At 40.3% G+C, this 25863-nt stretch overlaps 1 protein-coding gene across 4 annotated transcripts in view; it reads left to right on the top strand.

Annotated features, from left to right (window-relative positions):
• LOC149156925 (uncharacterized) overlaps window positions 1–25863 on the top strand; it is a 387270-nt gene that overhangs the window by 43612 nt on the left and 317795 nt on the right. For 3 of the 4 annotated variants that reach the window (XM_089445409.1, XM_089445413.1, XM_089445411.1), the window contains exon 3: window positions 18248–18354. In XM_089445409.1, the coding sequence (XP_089301535.1) occupies window positions 18248–18354 (107 nt within the window). The remainder of the gene's footprint in view (window positions 1–18247; window positions 18355–25863) is intronic. The other variant, XM_089445410.1, reaches the window with a different exon arrangement.

Raw genomic sequence — 25863 nt, forward strand, 5'->3', positions numbered from 1 at the left:
GATTTAACACACTAGGGTTCTCCTAAAGTTCTAATGACAAAATCAATCCCGGCTTTGGGGTCAGGTTTGAAGGAAAACTCTGCCGATCCGTGGATCGGTGAGACGAAAAACCTTCCGGGACGTAGATTATCATCAAAAAGTTAGGTCCACCTAGGCAATTTACATACATGACTTTGATCTGCTTAGATTATTTACAATTCATATATGCAGACTGGGTTTACAACTGAAATGATCAAGCTGCTGATGATGGCAGGATGGCACGGACATGCTGATCAGGTGCTGCTTCTTTCTGTCAAGAAAAACGGGATGCACTGCATGGGTAGTTGACCAGTAGAGGTCAACAACACTTGCTTCTCTTCTCTGCTTTGATAGCTCTATTGCTCTTTGTTTCCGATAGCGGTTTCCCTTGGACATATCTCTCTGTGACTTCCAATGACTCTGTTTATGTACCTTCGGTGATGCGATCCTCTTTCCAGTGGCTTTGCTCCTGTTCTTCACAAGTCTGCTCTGCTTCTCCTTGGCTTCATATTGACATTAATGACAATCTAGATCAACATAGGCTACTTGAGTAATTTACTTCAATGTTTCATGAAGAAATCTGAAATAAGCTTGTAATGTAATTTACAATCTAGGGGAAGTAGATTTAGCTGGTTGTAGTAGGATTCCTGAGATTGTTAGATCTAGGAATTTTCACATGGCATTAGAGGTGTAGATGTGAAACAGGGAAGAGAAGATCTAGCATTGAAGGAAGGGCCAACTTGCTGCAACATGCAGCAATTCGAATTCCCTGAAGGATAGCGCAGTTCTAGCCAGGAGGGCTATATTTTCGTGGGTGTCTCTCTTTGAGTGAGCTGACAGAGAGGTAAGACTGCCGGATCAAGAATTTGCCGAGGCAAAGGGAGCTACGCAGAGCCATGCAGAGCTAGAGGGATGTAGTTTTTTGCAAGCTGAGTGCTCGGCAGAAAAGCTGTCAGAAGGAAGAAGTAGATCACATAGTGAGGGAATACTTCCTCAGTGATTTCTTGCTGAGGAAATCAATATTTCTCATTTGCTAAGCAACAAAGGAGTAGCAGCTTACCAGCTCCATCAGGGAGTGCGTAACGCAGCCTATGAGTTACACAGTAGGGAGAAAGAGGGAGTTGTTCGACATTTTTTGGAGGATATGGCAACTAGTGGCTTGAGAGATCAGGACAGGTTGGATGGGGGTTCCAACTATGCCATCTGGAAGGCTAGAATGAATCTCCTTTTAGATGAGCATGCCCTCAAAACATATGTTGATAATGTGGTAGCTATCCTTGCGAATGCAGATTTGCTGAAGAAGTACAAAGTTGAGATGGCTAATGTGAAGAGGATGATCCTAGATGGAGTCAAGGATCATGTGGTGTGCCACGTTGCTAGCAAAAGGACTGCTAAGGAGACATGGGATGCCTTGGCCACATTGTATCAGTGATCTTTCGAGCAACATAAGATGTACTTAGAGCAAAAACTGAGATCTGCTTAGATGCAGAAGGGAGAATGTGTGGATCCATTCCTCACGAAACAGAAGGAGACCCGTGATGAGCTGTTCGCTGTAGGGCATACTCAGGATTCAGTGTTTGTAAGACTGGCTTAAATTCTGTCTCGGATGAGTGGAAAATCTTTGTCCAGAGTATCCTCGGCAGAGCAGCATTGCCAAATTGGGACGAGATGTGGGCAGCTCTAAAACAAGAAGAGCTGAGGAGAGACTTGCTCAAGGTCAAACTTGACGGGAGCAGTAGCATCAATGGGTCGAAGCCCAAAGTAGAGGAGGAGGATAACACAACCCTTGCATCGAAGGGACAGCAGGGGCGACAGAGACGAAATAAGGACGTCTCCAAGGTGAAGTGCTTCAGATGTGGCGAGATGGGTCACTATGCATCCAAGTTTCCCTTGAAGAAAAAGGCAAGGATGAGAAGCATGATCCTAAGGTTGTAGCCGCAAAGATTGAACAAGAGGAGGAGTTCGCCATGACAGCCAAGATACCTCCAGGAGGGAGGTGGGTTGATATAGAACTGTAGTTTGATAAAACTATAGATGGGTAGAATCTAAGTATGGGGGTTTTACGCAGTGCATTATATTAGATATCATTTTGGGATTCAACTGCGTTAAGTAAGTCATTCACGTATGACCATTTCCATGAGAGGTAGTCGTAACTGACTAATTTCTCATGATTTTTGAATAGTTCACTTAGCACTCATTGCATCGGGTGATGCTCACAGGGGTGAAGGAATGAGATTGAAACTAGTGAAATGAATCACATAGCGTCAATCATCACTTCCGGGGCTTGCACCCGGTAACCAGGACTTCCCGGGAGGTCACCCATCCCAGATCGCCTCTGGCTCAAGCGCGCTTAACTGTGGAGTTTTCCCCACAATCAAGCCCACTTAGCTTGCTACCCCATTTGCAAAACCTTAGCAAGTATTGTGCCTCATGAACCATTCAAGTAGAGATCCCCTCACTCTTTTTGAATTTAAGTATGGGGGTTTTACGCATTGCATTATATTAGATATCATTTTGGGATTCAACTACATTAAGTAAGTCATTCACGTATGACCATTTCCATGAGAGGTAGTCGTAACTGACTAATTTCTCATGATTTTTGAATAGTTCACTTAGCACTCATTGCATCGGGTAATGCTCACAGGGGTGAAGAAATGAGATTGAAACTAGTGAAATGAATCACATAGCTTCAATCATCACTTCCAGGGCTTGCACCCGGTAACCAGGACTTCCCGGGAGGTCACCCATCCCAGATCGCCTCTGGCTCAAGCGCGCTTAACTGTGGAGTTTTCCCCACAATCAAGCCCACTTAGCTTGCTACCCCATTTGCAAAACCTTAGCAAGTATTGTGCCTCATGAACCATTCAAGTAGAGATCCCCTCACTCTTTTTGAATTTAAGTATGGGGGTGTTACGCAGTGCATTATATTAGATATCATTTTGGGATTCAACTGCGTTAAGTAAGTCATTCACGTATGACCATTTCCATGAGAGGTAGTCGTAACTGACTAATTTCTCATGATTTTTGAATAGTTCACTTAGCACTCATTGCATCGGGTGATGCTCACAGGGGTGAAGAAATGAGATTGAAACTAGTGAAATGAATCACATAGCGTCAATCATCACTTCCGGGGCTTGCACCCGGTAACCAGGACTTCCCGGGAGGTCACCCATCCCAGATCGCCTCTGGCTCAAGCGCGCTTAACTGTGGAGTTTTCCCCACAATCAATCCTTGAGGAGCCCCCGTCTTGGATCATCACCTTACTACGTGAGTCCATGATCAGTAGTAGCGGGATGGAGGAGTTTTCAGTAGGTGCCATGGAGTGTTGATTAGATAGATGCAGTGGTTAGTAGCGTCGGAATGTGAGCAGCGCGGAGCAGAGAGGCAGGAGTGCGAGGAGGCACAGTGTAGAGCTTCAGCAGCGCAATGGCTTCGGAAGAGAGCATGGGACTAGCAATAGTCAGGATTTCAACATCGAGGTGTATCCAATGGATACATCTCCAGTTTTGGGTTTTTTCAGTTGCAGTACGGATGCAATGTTAGTAGTGGCATTGCTAGCAGCAGAGCAGATGTAGCATTTGAGAGGGAGATGCAATGCAAATGTATCATTGATGGTGGCAGTGTCAAAGGCAGCAGTACAATAGAAGCAACATCGCAATAGTTGGTGGACATCATGTCAGATATCAGCAGCGTAGAGGACAATGCTTCAGAGTCAGAACAATATGTAGTATTGCTAGAGCACATTCCTCGCTAAGAGGGAGTGTTGATTTGGGGTAGCATCGGATGTGCTCTAAGCCTCAAATTTTGTAGGGAGGCTTGGGCACATGTATTCCAAAGAACCCATAAATTGTTTTGGGAAATTCCACCCAGAAGCGATTTTATTAAAATAATGAATATTTTTAATGGGGTTCTTAAGTCTAAACCTAGGGAAATTAAAATATTAATAGGTATTAATCTAATCAGGGGTGAAACTTCTAGAGAAAGCCATGGATCAAGCCAAAGCGATCTGAGCCTTTGATTAAATCTAGGTCATCGGTTGTCCAACAAGAAGATATAAGAAGGGGCTTGAGGGTCATTTAGAAAACACACAGAGAGATTGAGAAAATCGATTTTCTGAAGTGAGAAGTTCTCAGGAGGAAAAATCGATTGAGGTGATCTCTTGCAGTTGAGGGGCAAAAATAGCAGCTTCCGGAGAGAGAGATTCTCAGCCGGAGATACAACAACAAAGAGAGGTAGTGAGTGATCCAGAAGCCTTGACGCAAAGGTTGACGCAGGGACAGAAGGGCCACGCAGAGCCAACGCAGAGGGAGAGAGAGGAGTTCGAAATCTGCAGAGGAATTCGATTTTTAGAAGCCGGGAGCCGGGGCGTGAGACCGGGAGGCAGAAATCGAATTTCCTGGGCAGCAGATTGACCACCTAGAGAAGTGACGCAACACCCAGATAGCTTGACGCTGACTCTATGCAGAGGTAGCCAAAAAAGATATGGGGCAGTCCATTTGGGGCTGGATCAACCAAGATTTCTCACTGATTATGTGAGGTAAAACTCACAAAGCTTTTGCTAGTATTTCTCTCTGTAACTCAATAACCCCTGTGAGGTATTCAGTGATGTATTGAGATTTTGCTACTGCTTAATAAAAATAACCCTCAGAGTTGCTGCACTGGTTTTTCCGCACTGGGTTTTTCCAGGGACTTTTGTCCAAACATAACAGTGTCCTATGTGTTTCTATTTTCCTTGCTCTGTTTCTATGTTTTAGAATCATATTTAATTGGTGTAGGCTGCTTCAGTAATTCACTTCAATGTTTCATGAAGAAATCTGAAATAAGCTTGTAATGTAATTTACAATCTAGGGGAAGTAGATTCAGCTGGTTACAATAGGATTCCTGAGATTGTTAGATCTAAGAATTTTCACATTTCCAGCCTTTCCAGGAGAGCCGCAACCATAATTAGGCCTCTAAACCTAGGGCTCAGCCCTAAAAGGGCCTAAATTTGTCTTTGCAAGTGGTTTCAAGGATTAAAATCTTGTTTTGTCGGCCTACAATAATTTTGGCAAGGGTGTGTAGTGTTTTTCCCATCATATTTTTGTCAATTTGTGGACTAACTTTGGTTTTGCAGCCTTCTCATTGAAGAAGGGTTTCAAGGGCCAAAAATTCATTCGTTTATCCATTATAGCGTTTGGAGGCCTAGCCGCTAGCCTTAAGGCCACCTCTAGGATTGGCTGCAAGCATTAGAGGGCTTGGAAGCCCTAGCCACATGCTCTAGAAGGGCGTATCAGTCATCAAACTTGCTTTACATGTTAACAAATTTGAGTTTTAGGTCTGTACAAGGGAAAATTTCCAATTTTTGAGGGTGATACATCAAGTTTTTGGGGTTTGCACTTGCCACGTTTGCTCAACTAGCCTAGTCGTAGGGCTAGAAGGCCTAAATTTTCCCTAGTTGTGGGGTTTTGAGAGAATTTCCTTGATTTCCAAGCTAATCATTGGTGGTTGCAGGTATTCAAAGGCTCAATCATTGCCAAGTCACTTCATTTGGTGCCTCAAGCTTGTCTCAACTTGGTAAACTTGCTAGTGAAGCAAGGCTTTAGGGCCTTAAGGGTTTGATCCTCTATCTCTTTCTCTCTTTCTTTGACTGTAATAACATATCAGATCTGAAGCTAATCTATAACAGTGGCATTAACCAAGTGGTAATCACTCTAAAGAAGCCTAAAAATAATTCTAAATAGGCTTAAATAACTATAACAAATAACATTCATCACTTAAGGGCTTCAATCATTATTGTGTTTGAGGGTTTCTCTTGTCATTTTTGGGACCGCTTCACAAATATAGGTTGTTGCTCTAATTTATTCAAGTCTGGTGCATATTTCAAGTGATAGCATTGTGAGTAGTCATTGGTGAATTAACCATATAAGTCTTGCATTGACTTATCTATTGCATCTTGCATTCTTGCATTGTTTCTTTCTAGCATCCATTGTTAATTAGATGCACTTGTTGGCTTCATATCACTGTTAGCAATCTCATCTGTGATTGTACTTGTTTCTATTTTGATCTAAGTGGAAAATAGATGTTGTTCTGATTATTGTGATGTAAAGTTGCTTCTTGTGCCTAATTGCTAATCAATTGTTAACATAAGTAATACATTGAGAACATCTAATAAGTATCTTGGGTATTTGAAATTGCTAGCCTTACTTCCTTAATTAACTAACACATTAACAAGTTTTAATAATCTCTTGCTAATTGTGTTTCATTCTCTGGATTGTTTCATTGGGATATTTTGTAAATGCCGTAAGTACTTCATTTGCTTGCTCTTGTCATCTCGTGTTGAATATCATTTGGATCTCAAGTTGATTTCTTGTTGAAGTACTTAATTCACTTAAGTAATCTCATTGAAGCAATCACTCACATCTTGGATTTCCATTCTAAGTTATAAGTGCATTTGTAAAATATACCTCCAAGCATAAGCTTTGTTGTAAGAAGATAGGACCATCTTCTTCAAATAATTTGCGAATTTTGGACCCTCATCCGTAGTTAACACGGTGACCTTGCTGTTCTATTGTTGGCAATCCCTTGTAGGAACAGAGCCACTCGGGTAGTTAGAACTCCACGGGAGGTATTGTTAATGAGGCCCTAGCTTCCTTCCCTTGTACTTCTCTCTACAACTTGTGTTCGTGACTAGCTTCAAAAGAATTGAGGTGAAGGACACACTTAGATTAGGCATATAATTAAAAGTAACCAAGAACTTGCATCTCACATAATTTTAGGTGCTGCTCTTCATATAGGATAGAACTTGCATATTGCAGCAACTGTTCATCCGATAACTTGGAAATTTAATCCTAATTGCGTAAGTAATTAATCTCCTAAGGCACTGGGCTCTAACTTAAAATCTTAAAGAATCTAATCAAAGCGTGCTTGATAATCATACTTTCCTCTTAATTCCATCCAGGTTTCTAGGCTATCAATTGTGTCTCCTTGACTTGTTGGTTCCCAACAAGTTGTTCTTCATCCAATCCATAGGGACTACCCCCCATAGTTTGCAGTTAGGTGACAACTTAAACAAAGAGGGTAGGGATCAGAGTTGAAACCCCTACCCTGAGCATTATCACGATCTGGTGTACAATTTGAGAGACAACACCTCCCTAGGTTGGAGTGGCTAATAGACAACCCTATTAGGCATTTCCAACCCCTAAAGCGAAGTGGCATGTCTTTAGTCCTCTGTTCAATCAATAGGTATCATGTGAATAATGACAAAATGGAAGGGGAGAAGGGGTCTCAATGCCAAATGCCACGGTCAAAGGGGAAAAAATAATGATGGATTCCACATATTGGGCATACACATGTGAGGAGGGAGCAATTTTGGATGCATGAGTAACCTCGACCTTTGTTTTTCTACCCCTCTTATTTTCTTTTTCTTTTTCTTGATTTTTCTTCATATTACTGCCCAAAGCTCTAGGAAATGAGAACATGCTTTGAATGGTATGTAGCAGTGGTTACCCCCTTAGTGGTGGGGCAGTTCATCACCCACCAAGGGTTGGGACATGCAAAGGTTACTTTTTATGATGTGGGAAGGAAAAATTGGCCCCACGAATCGGGTGATGACCATAATGATAAGGGGTAGAGCTCATGCTTGGATTTTCCCCATGTGCTAATATTAATGTCCCGACCATCTTTTGCATTTTTATAATTTTCTTTCTTTTGTTTCTTTCTTGTGGCCATAATATGCATTTTCTTTTTCTTTTAGCTGCATCAACCTCTTGGGGAAAAGGGGGGTGTGCTAGATCCCAGTGGACCCAAAGAAGGATTATGGAATAAGGGCTCGTGATGTGTGGAAGGGAGTGATAAGTATGGTCGTGATAGATGGGACACGCTATCTCAATCATGGATTCCTAAGTAGTGCCCCTTCCTAAAGAACTAAGCCATTAGAGGCGGTACCGCTGGATTAGGATAGAAAATTAACCCCCCATTTAAGGTGAGGGAACAAAATTATGGCCAAGAGCCTTCTTTCTTCCAAGTCACCCCACAATCCATGCTAAATGCCCAAAATACAGGCAGAAGCACCCGAATGCAAAATGAATAAAGTACCTTTTGACCAAAATCTCACCTTCCAACATGTGATCCTGACAAATGGGTGAGGAGACATATGACTGATGCAGGTAGTGGAGATATCAGCGACACGTCATGTCAGCTACAAGGTGGGTTTGGCTGTCGACTAGATGAGATGACTAGGAGAAAAAATTCACCTTTGTGGTCACCCACTTTTGGTAGGTAACATTTATAACATCAACAAAAAAAAGAAGTTCACTTTTGCAAGATGAGTGTATTTTTCAACCCACTCTTGAGTGGTAATGTGACAATGCTAGTTTTCATGAAACACATGCACACGGAATAACATTCAAGAGAAGGAAGAAATGTGCACTCAAAACGCAATGGTTTGATAGTGTGAAGTATCATGTATTGATAACACAACATTTATTTTAAAATTGGTTCCTGAAGATAACAATTAATCTTTAGTCTGAAAAGGATTTATTTTAAAACTATTTGCTCTGTCTCAAAAATATCTTTTTTAGCCTTTTCTTTTCTCACATGCCTGAATTTAAATTCCATGCCTATTTTTGTTTGAATAGGGTACCCTTATAGAATAGGCATTGTTGTCGCTCAAATTGTACAGGCATGGTGCGACGACTCAGGGCATGGGATGTCACTCTGATCCCTTCCCTCTCTGTTCTAGCTGTCTCCCAATAGCAGGGTTTGTGGGGTAGTCCCTATGGAATATGAGAGTGCGAGATTTGTTGGCAACCAACAAATCTGGGAGACAACTGAATGGCCTAGCCACTTGGTTGATTTAGCATGTTTAAGAGATTAGATTAGATTATTGCATGAGAGCAGTGCCTTACAGAGTCAAATACTTGCTTTATATCAATTATACACCAAATGACCAGATGTACAGTTGTTGCTTGGAGATGCTTAGTTATCCTATATGAAATGCAAGTCCTAAAATCTAAGTGAGATGCAAAGAATCTTGGTTTATTTTAGTTATTTGCCTAGCTAAATGTATCCCTTAATCCTTAGCTGTTTTGGGGCTAGTCTCCAAAGTAGGTTGTAGAGAGAAGTTGAGGCGAAGCAAGCAAAGGCTTGGTTAATGATACCTCCCCTTGAAATCTAACCACCCGGTGCCTATGGCGCTGTAGAGACTGTGGTTCTGACGACTAAAAGGTCACTGTGTTAACCACTAGAGAGGGTTTATCCTTCACAAGGTACAGGATGAAGGGTGGCCCTATCTTTCTATCAACGAAGCTTAGGTTTGTAGGTAAATTTATTAATGCAAGACTAGGCCTAGAATGCAAGTGCAAGGTGATTGAGTGCGCAATTTAACAGTGCCCAAAAATTTGTATCCAACACGACCAAGTGATAATTTATCAAGTATCAAATAAAAGACGACTAATTCTCTTTATAACAATTTACCGATATGTCAAAGATAAAATTATCATGTACAATACATATTCAATTTAACCATGAACAATAAATGACAATAATGGCTATAAGGAAGATTAGAGCACTTATCCACGATATTACTTAGAACAATTAGCCAAGGTTCTTATATGAGATAACACAAGATGTGAAAGGATGCCAATAAACAATTGCTCAAGAGATTGACAATTTAGATGATTACAAGAAGTTACCACAATGCCAATTAGATGTTAAACAATTAGGCTTCCAATATCCTTAAACAATATTAACCATTTAAAATGATGCTCAATTCTTGAGATTGATTTGTGCTTATATGAGTGAGTTATTTAGTGCGAATTTATGACCTCTTAGATTATGAAACTCACAAGAAAGCAAAGCGTTAGTATTCTTATTAGAGAACGATATAATCACTTGACTAATTAACATGCCAATAATTCTTTTCAACAATAGATCACCAAACAATATCAAGAACCTTAATGCAATTTATGTTTCAATGACATCACATGAGCAATAGTAAACTTTTATGAAATATAATTATGACAGCAGTAGCTAATCTTACGCCCAATGTCTCAAAACAGTCCCAATTACTTGTCTCTTTCTCTTTTAAATGAGAGCACTTAAGATGAGATGCAAACAGTGAGAAAATGCCTATGAGTGCAAGCATACAAGAGTGCAAATAAGATGAAGGACGTAGCCAAGGGACACAGCCCTCTTAAATCACTTTGCCAACACAAAATATAAGCAATGAAGCAATGGAAACCAAGTTACAAATGCTTGATTAGCCTAGGATCTCTTTAGATATCACTGTTATGTTAAATTAGACTTTATGGTGCTTCTCCAAACAGTATGACAGTCACCAAAATTTATGAAATTTTCCAAACAGTGAATATGCAATTGACTTAGCAACAAGTTGTGTGATTTATTCGTTAATTTTATGCCACTTGTATGTATCTTATATCACTGCAAACAAAATGATTGATGGCAGCAAGCAAAAAAGAGATGAGATTGAGGGCTAGAGGAGGCAAACCAATAGGCCTTTAGGCCTTGAAGATGATTAGTTATCTTGCCCAAAACTCTTACAATGAGATGATCTCTCGCAGCCACAATTGTTAGCTCCAAATTCACTTGAAAATAACTGTAACCACAATGTATTAATGATTAAATTTTTTGCAAACAAGAAGTGTTAGAGGCAAAAATAAAATGGAAACCCAAATCAGAGATAGATGAGACAAAGGGGCTAGGAGAGGGAAAAAATGAGGGCAGCGGCTAAGGGAAAAGGCCAAGTAGGCCTACTGTCAAGGGGAAGGAGGGCCTTAGAGGCTTGCGGCCAAGGCAAAGAGGCCTCTAGGGCCTGCCGCAAGCCCTTCAAGGGCTGCAGCCTAGGGAAGACAGTCCCTTAGGGACTGCGGCTCAAAGAAATGAGGTGGTGGGGCCCATGGTAGAGGTGAGGGAGGTTCACGGAGGAGGAAAATGGGGCAGCGGAGGCCTAAATAGGGCATCAGCTCACCAAGACAAGGAGAAAAGGCCACGACTAGGGCAAGGAGGGCTAATTGTAAAGCCTTAAATTTAAAATTTCTAACAGGGTATAACCATTAAGAATATCAGAATTTATCAATTGGATGTTGAGTACCTCCCTGGGGTTTCTGTGGTTGAAGATGCTTCTGATTTATCGGGTTCTCACTCTTGCTCATGTTCCCGTTACCAAACGATCAAAACTTCACTGCCACACTAGGCACAGAGTTAGTACCTAGCTCCAAAGTACTTCAAATTCGAGGTACTTTGGCCTCCCTGCCCAAAATTTCAAGAACAGTGAAAGCCCAATTCGCTTTGTATTGACTTTGTTCAGAATTCTTCCTCTCTATAAAAACTTGTTCCCCCTGTTATGGCCTCCTCAACTTCCCTATATGCTCCATTTGATCGTCCTCATCTCTCCACCGCCCCAGCGAAATATCTTCTCGGCTCCTTCTTACTACTTGCCACCTACAATGCCTTAGGTTCTCTGTCTCCCTTGCTTTTAAAGTGTATTTATATCTTACATGACTCATGGCTTTGGTACTTGCCACCTTTATTATTTTCCTTTTAATTTCATAAGTTCTATATTATGTTTATTTTGTCTTGTTTAATTAATATAATGTCCCATGAATGTGTTCATTGTTTTATTCGTAGTTTTTAATAATTCACTTTATTAAATATTTAAATAAGTTATTTTATTTACTTAATTAAATCAATTAAATTAAATTTATATTTTATTTCCTTTAATTATATATATAGATATATACGTATACGGGTGGTATGTATCTAAGGCCTCACTTGATATATTTATTATATTATGGTAAGTTAGGAATTTACTTCGATAATTGATTTATTAACCTAATTTAAATATTTTCCAATATTAGATGGTATGTATACTAGTGCAGTGCATGTGATCTATGCATATGTAGTTATCATATGCATGTTAATATTCACATTCTGTTTGTAATTGTAGGAGGGTCGTTACACTAATGCTAGGCCTATAAGGCCTAAAAATAATTCGGACCCCTGCAAAAAATAAAAAATTGCTTCAGATCTTGAAAAATGCCACGAAAAACTTCCTTGAGGGCTAGCAACTTCTTCTTTGGCTTTATTGCTGAGGTTGGAGGGAAGCTAGAGGGCAGATCTTGCCTTCCTAGGCCGAGATCCACCTCAAAACCCCAAGGCTTTCCTTCAATGAGGTTAGAAACCCTCACAAAATCGATATGGCTTGAAAACTCACCTACGCAATCAAATAAATTTTTCCCAAAACCCCAATAAATACAAAATTTAAAATAAACCCCCAAAACACTGTTGCAAAACCAGGGTTAAAAATAATTTATAAAAAATTATTCTACAAAATATTCACAAATATACAATGCTTGTAAAATAAGATTTTTTGAGAAAATAAATTTGGAATAGTGGCAGTGGATCAATGTATTTTTCGAAAGTTAGAATATTGGCCACACCCTTTAGCGAAGTAAGAACACCATATAAAAATTCCTAGAGCCCAAACAAGGTCGACTCTTCCCCAAAGTCTGTGAACTTGGAGCCCAAGGGCTAGTGTACCTGCAAATCTCTATATATTTTCTCAAGCAGACTTGTTAGATCATATGGTGAATCAGATCACCTAAGATAAAACCAAATTTTACCAATAGAATGTTCTTATCACCGACAAATGAAATAACAAGTTCTAAATAATTTTATCACAATAAAGGAAAGCACATAACTAGCACATACCACAGATCAATGGCACAAGAACACCATGAACTGAATCCCAAAGTCATTTTATTATGATATTTGTAGAACCCCAAATTCAGAAATTGACAAAATTGGACACAATCGATGCGCAAAATTCAGACAGTGATATTTTAAAACAGAATATGTCAATTTAATACACAGATACATATCCGGTTTTCACGTTTGAAGTCAATACCGAGCTATCGTAGCTCCAAACTTGCTCCCATTACCAAAAGACCAAAACCTCCCTTCCAAACTGGGCACAATCTCGGTACCCAACTCCAAAATACTTCAAAATTTGAAGTAATTTGGCCCCCATGCTCAAAATCCTGAAGAACAATCAAGGCTTCACTTTCTTTCTCTGTCTATGGCTCTTTGTTGTAGATTCGTCCTCTGTTTCTCTGAAAATACTCCCCCGAATACCTTCTCCAAACCCCTCTTCCTCTCTTAAATAGCAGAGGTTCCTTCACTTCTGCGCATTCGTTCACCGTCTTTATAAAAAAATATTATTTTTTGTCAAATGGTGGTTGCCTCATCATGTTTCTTGCATTTAATTGAATCGGATGACTTTATAACATACGGTGAAATCACTTTTAACTATGATGGTCAGTGTTTTGATTGATAAAATAGTATATAGTCATATAGTGTTACAATGATTTAAATATTATTTTATTTTTATAACATATAAGATTTAATAAAAAAGTTTGTGGATTTAGCTTATTTAAAATATATTTTGGGTTATATACGGGGTGGTAAACCTATGAATAAACTCAATATATTCACTATATTTCTTAATTAATATATATTTAATTAGCACCTTTGATAATTAATTCATTTATCCTATATTAAGACATTCTTCATGAGTAGTTGATATATATACTAGTGCAGTGTATGTGATGCATGCATATGTAGCTATCATATGCACGCCTCACATGCATGCTAATATTGCTATGTTACTCGTGATTCGAGATACGGTGTTACATACACCCCTCCTTCAGAAAACTTCGTCCCGAAGTTAAAGGGTTATATAGTATATCGATAATTACTTTAGGGTATGTAAGGATTGTGTTCTTTGATTGAATTTTCATTTATAATTGTGAGGACACTTAATATTTGTATTTTGAACATTTATTGGTTACAATTTTAATAATCAAGTCCTGTCCCAGCCGGGCTCCCAAACTATTATAGAATTATTGTATCCTTCCTAATCTCTTCCTCTCCCATCCTATCCGTCCTCTACTTGAATATGCCATGACGTCAGCTATATTGTTCTAACCATTCATAAACCTCAAGGGTGACAATGTCGACTATATTGACATGATTACCCAGTGGGCATCCGCCAGTCATCATCACACGTCTAGGGGAGCGTGATTCGCACAGTCCTCCCATGACTCCAGGTTTTGGAGAATAAATGGTGGGCAACATCTCCATCCCTCCCAGTGAGACCAGGGTCAACACCCTATCATGAAATCTCATTGAGCCTCAATTGTTCTTGGAGCTTTTGTCATCACGAGGTCGTTTTGGTAATGGTATTATCTGCAATGTAAACACTTGTGTATGCATTTATAACATATGCATGAATATATTGAAAATTTATTATATTGAAATGATAGTTCCTTGTATTTCTTTCATGTTACCATTTATGAGATTGATCTTATAACATATTTGGCTATGTATAGTGTTGATTTGTGGTAGCATCGGATGTGCTTTAGCCATAAAAATTGGTGGAGAGGCTAAAGCGCATGAGATCTCCAAACCCCAGAAATCATTTGGAGAAATTCTACCCGGATGAGGAGATATTAAAATAATTAATATTTTTAATGGGGTCCTAAGTATAAACTTAGGAAAATTAAAATATTAATGTGTATTAATATAATTTTGGGTTAGAAGGTTCCAAGAGACGAGGATCAAGCCAAATCTAATCTTAGCCGTTGATTAGGACTTAATCTCAGTCGTTGAAGACTCAACAGGGAAAGTATAAGAGGAGGCTTTAGGGTCAGTTGGAAAAACACCAAATTGATCAGTTAGTTCGATTTTCTGGAGCGGGGTTTATTGAGAGAATCGAACTAGTGATTTTTTGCAGCGAGGGGCAGTTCGGCAGAAGGCCGAGAATACATAGTAGAGAGGCAGCGATAGTGCCAGAGAGACATTATAGAGCCTGGGAAGGCTAACGCAGAGGTAGTTGGGATTGACGCAGAGGCTGAGGAGGCCAGCGTGGGTGACGTAGAGGGCCAGAGGGCTGACGCAAAGGCATCAGTAGCTGCGTAGAGGCTAGTAGACTTGACGCAGGGCCATGAGGCAACGCTGAAGATTTTTGTGGGGTAGACTGGAGCTGAGAGGGTGACGCAGTCCCTAGCAGAGTGACACAGAGCAGTGGAGAAGCTTGGAGCAACTTTCGCTGTCTAGCTAAGGAGTTGCCGTAGTTGCTGTGGGATCGATCATTCGGTGACTGATTAGCTGGAATATCTGTCTCTGAGGAGAGGTACTTCTGCCAAGGGCATTCTCTGTTGGGTGAGCCATTTCTGGCACCCTAGTTGTATTCAGAAACTGCATAATAATAAAAGCCTCATATCTGCTACACCGATTTTCCCGCATTGGGTTTTTCCAGGGACGATTGTCCAAAAGTAACAGTGTCTCTTGTGTGATTGTCTCAGTTATTTCAGTTGTTGATTTGTATATATGTTATGGCTGCATTTGTGTTTATTTTGGTATTTATATTTATAAATAACTTGTTAATGAAAAGAACAAGTAGGAGAAAATAAACCAGATAATGCAGTAGGGATTTCTGACGTGTTAGACTTAGAAATTTCAACATCTAGTCCATGTATCAGCTAGTTAGTTTTCATTTTAAAATGTGGTGATTCTTTTGACTATATTATCCCATTTAGAGGTAGAAACCACCTAATAAAATACTTGGTTAACTCCATTTGGAGTTTAGGAGACATTGGCACATGTCGAAGCCCATTATGGAAGGGCAGGCCATTATGAAGTCCCCACCCGTGGTCCATGATTAGGTAAGCTCATTTACTTGATTTCTCTAATGACTTGTTGTACTGGAAGGCTAGGGGACGCATTGGATCTTATGCAGGATTGCAGATGGTTTCCATTTGGGGTTTGGTCTCCCTATACGGGGTCCAAATCCTCCAAAGGGCTACAATGGCACATGTAGGGTGAGAATTGAGAGCCATGGGCCTCCACAACAACAGATTGCACTTCATGGATCTCCACAGCCATTCAGAGATTGCTCCTGGTTCACTTATTAGACGAGGAGGATGCACCTAATTCATCATGCCCAACTGACCCCAGATCTACATCATAAACTTGACAGATGATCCAGGTCTTGCACGATGATGTGATATCACCAACACCATCATCCTATCCCTTGCAGGCGACCTACAGGCATCTTCGATTTGTTTGGAGACCCATGATGACACTTATGTGCCCTCACATGTCATTTGGAGCACCAAAGGTAATTACAAGGGGCTAACCCCTTGCCCACTGCTTTCGAGGGTCTTAGTCTTCATTGTGGCACCCATGGACCTCATTAGGCCTCTTAGAGGGCCCTACGACATGCATATATTATTATTTGACCTCTTGAGAGACTTACTTTTTCATTTATGAGCTAGTTTGGTGGGTTTGTCACCAAAAGTTAGAATATTAACACATTATTTTATTTTTGGGGCTTATGTAGGCCAAGGAGGCTAATTCGAACTCCTAAGTTGTGTATAAATACAAGTGAGATGAGTTCATTTCTCATCATCACTTTGGTTTGGATCTCTTATCTCTCTTGAGATTTTCGCACTTTTTCTAAGGATAAATTGGAGCTTTATGGATAAGTTTTGATGTGTGGATATTGGTCTATTTTCTCTTGGAGCTTCTTTATTGTCAATTGCGAATGGCTGGATATACTCTATTACATGTAAGTACGTACTTTTGATGTTATTTTTGTTTACTTTTGTCATACATGTTTGACTTGTTGCATGCATTTACTACTTAATATTGTGGAATTTGTTTCTATAATAGCCTTCCTTCAATGTATGGGCCATGTAATGTGAGTGAAATCTCCTAGGGGTAAAATTTGACCTTGACAAGCCATTCCTCTTGCACATCGAAGTATAAAAGTTGCAAGGTTGCTTCCTCTTGACCTAGAAGGCAAAACGAAGTGATCTTGAGGCCTCCTTGACTGGGAACCAAGAAATCCTACTCTTACTCAACATAGACTCCATTCTCCCAAAGGTTAAGGCACTGATCTACCAAGGGTGGTCACTAAAATCCATATTTTCTCACATCCTCCCGCGACTAGCCACTTTGGGGTACAAAGGGCATCAATTTCCCGACAAGCTAGCCGTCAAAAGAATTCAATCTGCTAGGGTCTCTTGCGCAGGCCATTCCTCTAGATCTCCTCCAATTTTGAAGTCATTCTGACGATGGAGTTGGGAGAAAAGTCAAGCCCTAGCTTCGGGATCAAAACTTGCCCTGCCATCCCCAAGGCTAGTACCTCATAGGGTCAAGACAACATCTTCAAGTGAAATTATTTCCTTGATCCTTTCCCCTACCTTGTCTAGGTTAAGAATATCATTGGTTGCTTCATACCTTCCTTGTACCCTAGACCGGGTCCACATGGCCTCGTTTGGTTCCACTTGTTCAAAAGATCATTCTTCAAGAACCATCCGGGATACTAATTCTAACAAGGATTTTAGGCATTGGGGAACTCCTTCACAAGCCTATTCCCATAAACCTAACCCTCAAAATCCTCTCTTCCTTTCCTTAGAAATACTTAATACCTTGCTTAGAAAACAAGCAAGTTCCATCCTTCAAACTTTTCTGGAAAAGGGTTTGGGTCACTCATATCCATTGACTTATCATTCATTAGTGACTCCATACATATTGGGTCTCCTCCCATTGGTGAAAGTCCATATATAGAAGGGATCTTTAGCAGAGGTGACAGTAGGCTAAGTCTCCATTTGTTGCCCTTGGCCTACCATTTGCCCTTTAGGGACCCCCCTTAAGTCCCCTGCTAGTTTGAGCGGTAACAAACATTTTTGTATGAGGAGTAAATTGTAAAAGAATTTAAAGAGGAGCAATTAATTTGGTCAAAAGAAGTCACCTTGAGCAACTGTTCTGTGCTTACACAAGTTTTGTGACTTGTAATGTTAATGAACTTATGTATGTGTGTCTGTGTCTGTATATTTTTTAGATTACAGAATTAAATTATTAATTCAATCCCAACTATTGAAATGGATTTTGAAGAGATGGATGATCTTTGACATGTTGTATGATGCTTCTAGTTTATAGGAACTGCAATGATGGGTTGACATTGTTAGGGTTTTTTCTGAGACATTGAAGCTCCAAAATAGGCATGTTAAAGTTTTCCCCAGCATGTCATCTCTTGATAATATCCTAAGTAATTTGCACTGTGCAGTATTCCTCAAATTGTTGATGTTTTAAGATTGAATGCTCTTCTTGGTCATTTTATGCATCATCAGGCATCTAACAATGTCTAACTTTTAACTTGATAAAGTTCTTTTGTTTCAGGTTCAACCACACCACATGAAGTTTCTGTTGCTGATATAGATGATGTAGTAGCTGTCCTTGAATCTGATTATAAACGATCCTATTTTCTAACAGGTAAGCTTCTTCCTTGATAACTTGGAGCAAGTGCCATTCAAACTTGTATATGACTTCTAGTTTCAGAATTTGAGACCCTCGAACTTCAAACATCATGTTTTCCCTGTTTGAATATTCCTTGCATTTATAAGTAGCTGTTTTTCCACCCTTGTTGGAGTACCTACTTGAAGTCAACCAGCAAGTTAATTCTCTTGGTAGTGTCTTGTTGTTTTTCATAGCTAGATTCAAACATCATGTTTATTCCCCGTCGGTGCTTACATTCATGCATTTTCCATCTTTTGTGGCACCTTGATAAATGAAAAAGTTGATGTTGATTGTAATCCATCAATGAAAAAGAAAAACCAGATAATAAGCAGGAAAATATCAGCAACAATAAAACTTATAAGGAACTATTCTTAATTGTGGAGCTTGAAGTAAGGAGGCCAGAATAATTTGCATGACAAAGTCTCAGCAATGCAGTCAAAGACTCCACAGATGAAAAACCAGTAACTTTTGTTGCAGTCCAAAATCTTGACACAGGTCTTCAAGAGGGCCAAAAGGATAACATTCAACATGGATGGATTTGCCTGAACAGCTCCAAGATAACTTATTTTAAGCAAATTCTATTAGTAATAATAATGTTGGGTTCATTGGGTTATTACAAGTTGTAGGGTTAGGGTCAGTGTTGACCTATGTCCCATGCTGACTATATAAAACCATATCAGTGGGCAATTATGAAAATGCAAAGACTTAGTAGCATTATGATGTTGAGAGTGTTGAAATTGGGTAGCATCAGGTGATACTCTCACATGCCCTTGGTGCTAAGCTTGTGAGAGAAAAACACCCACAAAGTATGAGTGTGTGGGTTCTGCACCGAAGTTGTGGGCTTTGTACCCAAAGTGATGGGGTTTTGTGCCCAAGGAAAGCATTTATTATTCTAATTTAATGTTGAAGTTGATGTTGGAGGTTTCTTGAAGGAAAATGGGGGCTTCCAAAGGGACTTATGGACAAGAATAAATAAGAATCCAATGAAGAGGCTTGGGACATGGAACAATGTAGGATAATTTTTCTTGTGAGGAGCAAGAGGGCTAGAAGAGACCCCTAGCCGCAGGCTGCTAAAGGAGACAAAGGAGGAGATTGGAGGGAAGCTGGCCTAAAGAAAGGATCCGTAGCTTAAAGGAAGGCATCTGCTAGAGGCAGAAGAGGCCACAACTAGGAGGAAGTTGGCTGCAGGCCCAAGCAAACTGGCCACAAGAAACTAGCTACAGGAGCTGGCCATAGCAAGTTGGTCGCAGGAGCTAGCCACAACAAGCTGGTTGCAGAAGCTGGCCACAAGAGATGAACCACAGGCTTGTAGGTGCATCCAAGGGTTAAGAATGTTGGGTTGTGTTATATTCTTTCAACGACTAGCCCACGTAGTTAACCAGGGGGTTAGAAGCGGGGTGGAGCCCCCCCTTTGTTGCGCGATTGCGTAGCGGGGGGGGGGGGGGGTCATAGGGGGTTTGAGGGGTGCAGGTAACCCCACTCTATGGTTTTGTGCATGATTTTTCGCACATGGTTTTGGACGTGATGGTTTTCGATCCATGGTTTTGGACGTGATGGTTTTCGGTACATGGTATTGGATGCTTCGGCATGTATAAATATGTATTGTAACATTGAAAGGAACATAATAAAAAATCAATCTGGTAGTCCCAGTTTTGGGATCCAGGGGAAAATCTCTGTGTATATGTGTTTTATGTGTTATGCTCTCGCATTGTTTATTTTCTGTGTTTTAGAATTTGTATGCAGGTAATTTTTGTATGGGGTTAAAACCTACATTTGGTATCAGAGCTGTTTTGGCTTCAAGGGGATGCCTTTGTTGTCGAGGGGTTTTGCTCGGGCCTATGGTAGACCCTGTTCAGTGGGAGATCTACGAAATCGATTTTGGTGGTGAAAGAAGATGGCGAGCAGTGGAAAGATAGAGATCGAGAAATTTAATGGTCAGAGTTTTGAGTTATGGAAACTCAAGATGGAGGATCTGTTGGTGGATAAAGATCAGTGGCTCGTGGTAGATCCAGGTACTAAACCAACGGGAGTGTTCGATGAAGAATGGAAGAAGTTGGATCGGAAGGTAAAGAGCACAATACGATTGTGTGTCTCAAATTCAGTATTGCTGAATGTATCAGGGGAAGCTACGACGAAGGCTTTGTGGGACAAGTTAGGGACTTTATACCAATCTAAGTTTCTGGTGAATAAATTGTTCCTACGGAAAAAACTGTATAACCTGAGGATGAAAGATGGAGACTCAGTGATAGATCATCTGAACGCATTTAATATTGTGGTAAGTCAGTTATCATCTGTTGATATTAAAATTTCAGATGAAGATAGTTGTGTTCTCTACCAGATTCGTGGGATAGTCTGGTTATTGCAATAGGTAGCAATACAACTGCCTTGCAGTTTGATGAAATAGTCTCATCCTTGCTGACGGAGGAGATGAGACGGAAAAATATGGAGAGCCAGAATGGTGATGCTTTGTCTGTACGAGGATGATCCCAAAACAGAAACAAAAATAAGTTATCGAGCGGGATATCTAAATCTAGAGGGAGATCTAAATCTCCAGGAAAACTTGTAAAGGTGGTGTGTTGGAAATGCGGAAAGGAAGGGCACTACAGAAGGGACTGTAAATCTAAAGCTCCTGATAAAGAAAAGGGATCTGATGATGATCCTTCTGCAAAGGCGAAAACCACCTCAGATGAAGGTGGGGATGTGTACTTGGCTTCTTCAAGTACACATGTAGATAATGAGGCATGGTTGATTGACTCAGGTGCATCCTTTCACTTCACTCCCCATAGAGAGTGGTTTTGCGAGTATGAGAAATATGATGGTGGTGATGTCTTTTTGGGGGATGACAAGAAGGCTAGAATCGTTGGTCGCGGAAAAGTAAAGTTGAAGTTGCAAGGTGGAAGGGTTAGAACACTTCTAGGTGTTCCGCATGTTCCTGCATTAGCCAGAAATCTGATTTCGTATCGCGAGCCCGCGTACGATTACTGCCATCCTCTGAAAGCGGTGCGGGGAATACCGCTTACTGCCCGTTGGCCCGTCCTCGTCGGTTAACCTCCGCACATCTTTTCCGCCCGAGATCCGACGGCTCACGACTGTCCGCCTCTTGTTTCCGCCCGATTCCTCTCGCCAAGAGATCTCTGCCGTCCATGCATTGGATCCAACGGCTCACAATTTTCTTTCGCCTCGCCTCCTGGTGCTCCTCGCCAAGCGCTCTCCGCCGTCCATCTGCGCGATCCGAAGGCTGATATCTGTTCCCGTCAGACTCATGCCTCCGCCATTCTGTCCATGCCCATAGCCTGTCCCGTGCATCCAAAGGACGAAGGTAACCTGTTCGCCTGTACCTGGCACATTTCATCTCCAACAACCGCATTCAAGAAACAGAGTGGCCGAGAAGAAAAGGACCAGCCTCGAGCAGTTAAATGCATTTATTAGTTATGGAACTTCTTCCATATTACACTCCACCTGCTCGAGGAGTACAACAGAGCATCAGAGAATGTCAAATTAATTTATTGAAGCAAGCAGAGTGTAGCAGAGACTCCATCAGAGAGTTAAGGTGGTTGGCGGTCCATTATGACCCCTCCACGCATAGCACAACAGCATATCTTTGTAAAGAAACTATATATATACCCAGCACACAGATGGGGGAGGAGGGGGAGATAGTTGTTGTTTTGATGTAAAGTTCAACTTCTGGAGACTGTAACTACTTTGATACTTGCAATGTCTGGTCTTCATTTTCAGCTAATACAAGCTTCTTTTGCTATTAATTGCTCACTTTCCATTTCTACTCTGTTCTAGGTTGTGCCTGTTATGCATTTATTCATGTGCTCTTGATATTTAGCATTAGAGGGGCTGTCATCCCACCTCTGTGTTGAAGTCTAGTATGTATCATTGAATGTGTTATGTAGGTTTCTGTTTACTTAATGCCGGAGAGCTGTCATCCTATCTGTGCATTAGGAAATAGATTTGCAGACCTCTTCACTGGTTGCAGCCAACCATCACATGGTCTTGTGCATCTGCTAGTGTAGTCAGTATTCTCCATGTTCACCTAATCCTCAAACTGTGAGTAATTGGTGGTCTAAAGCCTTGTAGTCTGGGGGTGTTCACCCATGTCTGGAGTTAAGCATAGTAGAAGTGGTTATCTGGCTTGGACAAGCATCATACCTTCCATTCATCCATTTCCAACATTTTGTTGAGTTTGTAATGTTCCCGAGCATCTTTGAGATACAACCTAGGAGAGTTTCTTGGGGTGATAACAGTAATGTAAGATGGAAAGTGGTATGTATGGAATTGAGAAATGGGACTACACTTTCTCAATTGGGGTTGCCCAAGTAGTGCCCTTTCTATACCCATTGGGCCATTAGGGGAGGTCCCATTAGACTAGGATGAAAGATTAACCCCCCATTTAAGGTGAGGGAACAAGATCACGGTCAAAACCCCTCTTCCTTCCAGGTTACCCCATAATCCAATGTCAAATAGCCAAATACAAACAAGCATAAGCACCCGATTGCAAAATGAATAAAGTACCATTTGATCGAAGCCCACCTTCCAACACATGCTCTTGCCAAATGGGCGAGGAAACATATGACTGATGTAGGTGGCAAAGATATAAACGACACATCATTATCGATCAGTAGTGGCTATTAGTGGCTACTGACTAGTTGGCTGGAAGAGATGATGAGAGAAAAATTCCTCCTATGGGTTCACCCATTTTTGGTGGGTAACATGGACATTTTCAAATATTGAATTGCCTTATAATTAGTGATAATTGCCCCAACTTAGGGTAAGGAACTATATCTGCTACTAGGATTCCTTACTACTTGTTACCCATCCATGTGTGGATAACTCCTAGGAGAAATTTTTTCTCTTATGATGCAGTTTGCTAGCTAACATCTACTACTAGGATTCCTTAGTACCTTTTACCCACCCATGTGTGGATAACCTTGAGGAGAAAATTTGTCTCCTATGATGTAGTTTTCCAGCTAGAAACCTTGCCATGATCCATAGATAGCCAGCGTCAGATGCCTCTTATCCACTCTTTGGTCAATGCTTTCATCCAACTAGCCTACTCATTTGATGAAGGTGGGTCATCTATTGTAAGGTATGTTAACCATTTTTGCACTCAAATGCTTTCATTTAATGTTTAAGGCATTCAATTATGGATCACAGGTTGAATTGGATTATAGAATGCTATTGGCTATTTTTTTGTTCCCCTAATTCTCTTTGGTGGTTATCATGTGTCCCGAGTTCAATGTGACCTTTTCTTGGGGTCTTTTCTTTCACTATTTAGGAGGGGCACAAATAGGAGGCTTTGATGGTAGTAACACTCCATGTTATTCATACTCAACACTCGTCATCATTCCCCTTATTTGTTGTCCAACCTTTTGATTGATTATTGTCAGTCGCTCATGTTGGTTCACTTTTGACCTTGTCTCATGAGAAGGGGTTGTATATACTTGAGGTTGATGTAGCTGTAAGAAAAGAAAAAGCATGAGCCAATTGTTAAAATGCAAAAGAATGACAAGGGATGTAAAAGAAAAAAAAAACCAATATCAGCTTGAGCTCCACCCCTCTTATATAGCCACTCGTCCCTAAGAGTGTCCATGTTTATCACGCCTATCAAAGTAAAAGGAACTCTTTTTGAACATCCCGAAGCCCGATGGACCAATGACTTGCCTGTAAGAAAAGGGGTTATATTATTTCTACATCATTATCAATGAAGCTCGTTAAACAAGTTATCTAAATAAAAGAAAAGGGCAAATATTGGAGGCTTGGAAAAACAAATGCAATGAAGGTAACTCAAGCATTGCTAAAATGCTCCATATACAAAGGCACTCATGGGAAATGGTTTTTCATAACCTAGCATGAGACTATGACACCTTTCATGAAGTAATCACCAAGTCATATCATCTCTCACATACACCTATCATTTGCAAGTGTCGGCCTAGGAATCGTTCCTCCCCTTAGGGTTGTAAGCGCCTAATAGGGTCATATGATAACATTGCCATACTCAAGGAGGTAACTTGTACACATTCATGTTGATAAATGTACGGAAGCTAGATTAGGGGTGATTTCTCTTTACTTTGATAACTGCTTGTCATGTTCTTTTAGTTCAACTTGTAGTATTTATAATTAGCCTCTTCTTTTCTTGATTATTATAATGTTCTTATCATCAAACAACTACCAAAACATGAAGATCAATAGAACAAATGGAAACAAGATGTAGGCTGCTAGCTAGTGTCAAAACCTCTCCTAGATAGGAAAACCCACAAGAAATTCTTCTCTTTTTATAGAATCTTCAAATGATGAATTCCAAGACCTTTAGACCCAAGACTGAAACCCCTCCAAGACCAAGTCAACCTTCTTTTAGATGAGATTCTCTTTCACAAAGTCAACCCAAGTCAAATCTTCTTCATTTGCACAACTTCGACCCCTCCAACAAATTTTCGGCCTTCAATGCATGTTTGCACTTTTTCGGCCCTCCTGCAATTGTTGCAACTTCGCACATGTGGATGAAAGAGACTAATTTTGGCCTCTTTTCTTCTTCGCTTGGTTTGCTTCTTCCTTCTAGATAAATAGACTATAAAACATGCTTCCTTTCATCGGATTTTCGGCCTTCTATGGAGATCTGAATTTTTTTGCTTGTAGCTGCAGAAACCCTATCTTGCTATTCACATGTGTGAGAGAATAGAGATAAGGTTTTGGAGTTTCAACTTCTTCCTTAGATATTCCTTCCATTTGCTTCTTGTTTAGATATTCTAGATATGCTTCGACGAACTTGATTGATGCTTCCTCCAAATGAGGTCGAATGCTTTATATTTATACCTTTCCTTGGAGCTCGAATAGCCCTAAACAAGGTCGACTTGTCTTCTGCAGGCTGACTTGGTCTTGGAGGGAGATTTTGACACATTTTGACTCAAAATAAATTCTTTTGACTAGTTACAAGATGCCTAATAGGGTCTAATACATGTGACAATGACTCTTTCGACTTCTTTGACTCTATGACAAATCCTAGAAGCACACAATGGGTGCTTTGACCTATAAAAAATTGACTTTGAGTATGAAACCCCATGATTTACAAAATAACAATAATAGTTTGTCTTTTTCTTTTACATCAAATACATAAAAACAAGAGTACATAAAATATTATGAAGATCAATCCTAGTTACAAATTTCAACACTCCCTCTTAACTACGGAGGTATTCATGATGTCAATGGTACAAGGACATTTTCATACTGAAGAATTCTCATAGGAAGAGTTGGATTGGTAAGCCATCTCATAAGCCATCTTTTCAGCTTATGTCAGTGCATCTCATCATATTGACCAACATTTTGATATAACAAGGCCTTAAATAACAACTCTATCTCTCCACTAGATTAGAGCACAATGTTTGGGAGACAATGATTTATAGACACCTTTGTCATTGTCTCTCAAGGCACATACCCCATCTGGATGTTCACAAGGTATGTCCTTTTAGGACCATTCCCTTC

The sequence above is a fragment of the Pinus tabuliformis genome, chromosome 9 (genome assembly GCF_031772625.1).
Source record: "Pinus tabuliformis cultivar Carrire ecotype Pingquan chromosome 9, CPIR1, whole genome shotgun sequence".
In the NCBI taxonomy this organism is placed as follows: Eukaryota; Viridiplantae; Streptophyta; class Pinopsida; order Pinales; family Pinaceae; genus Pinus; species Pinus tabuliformis.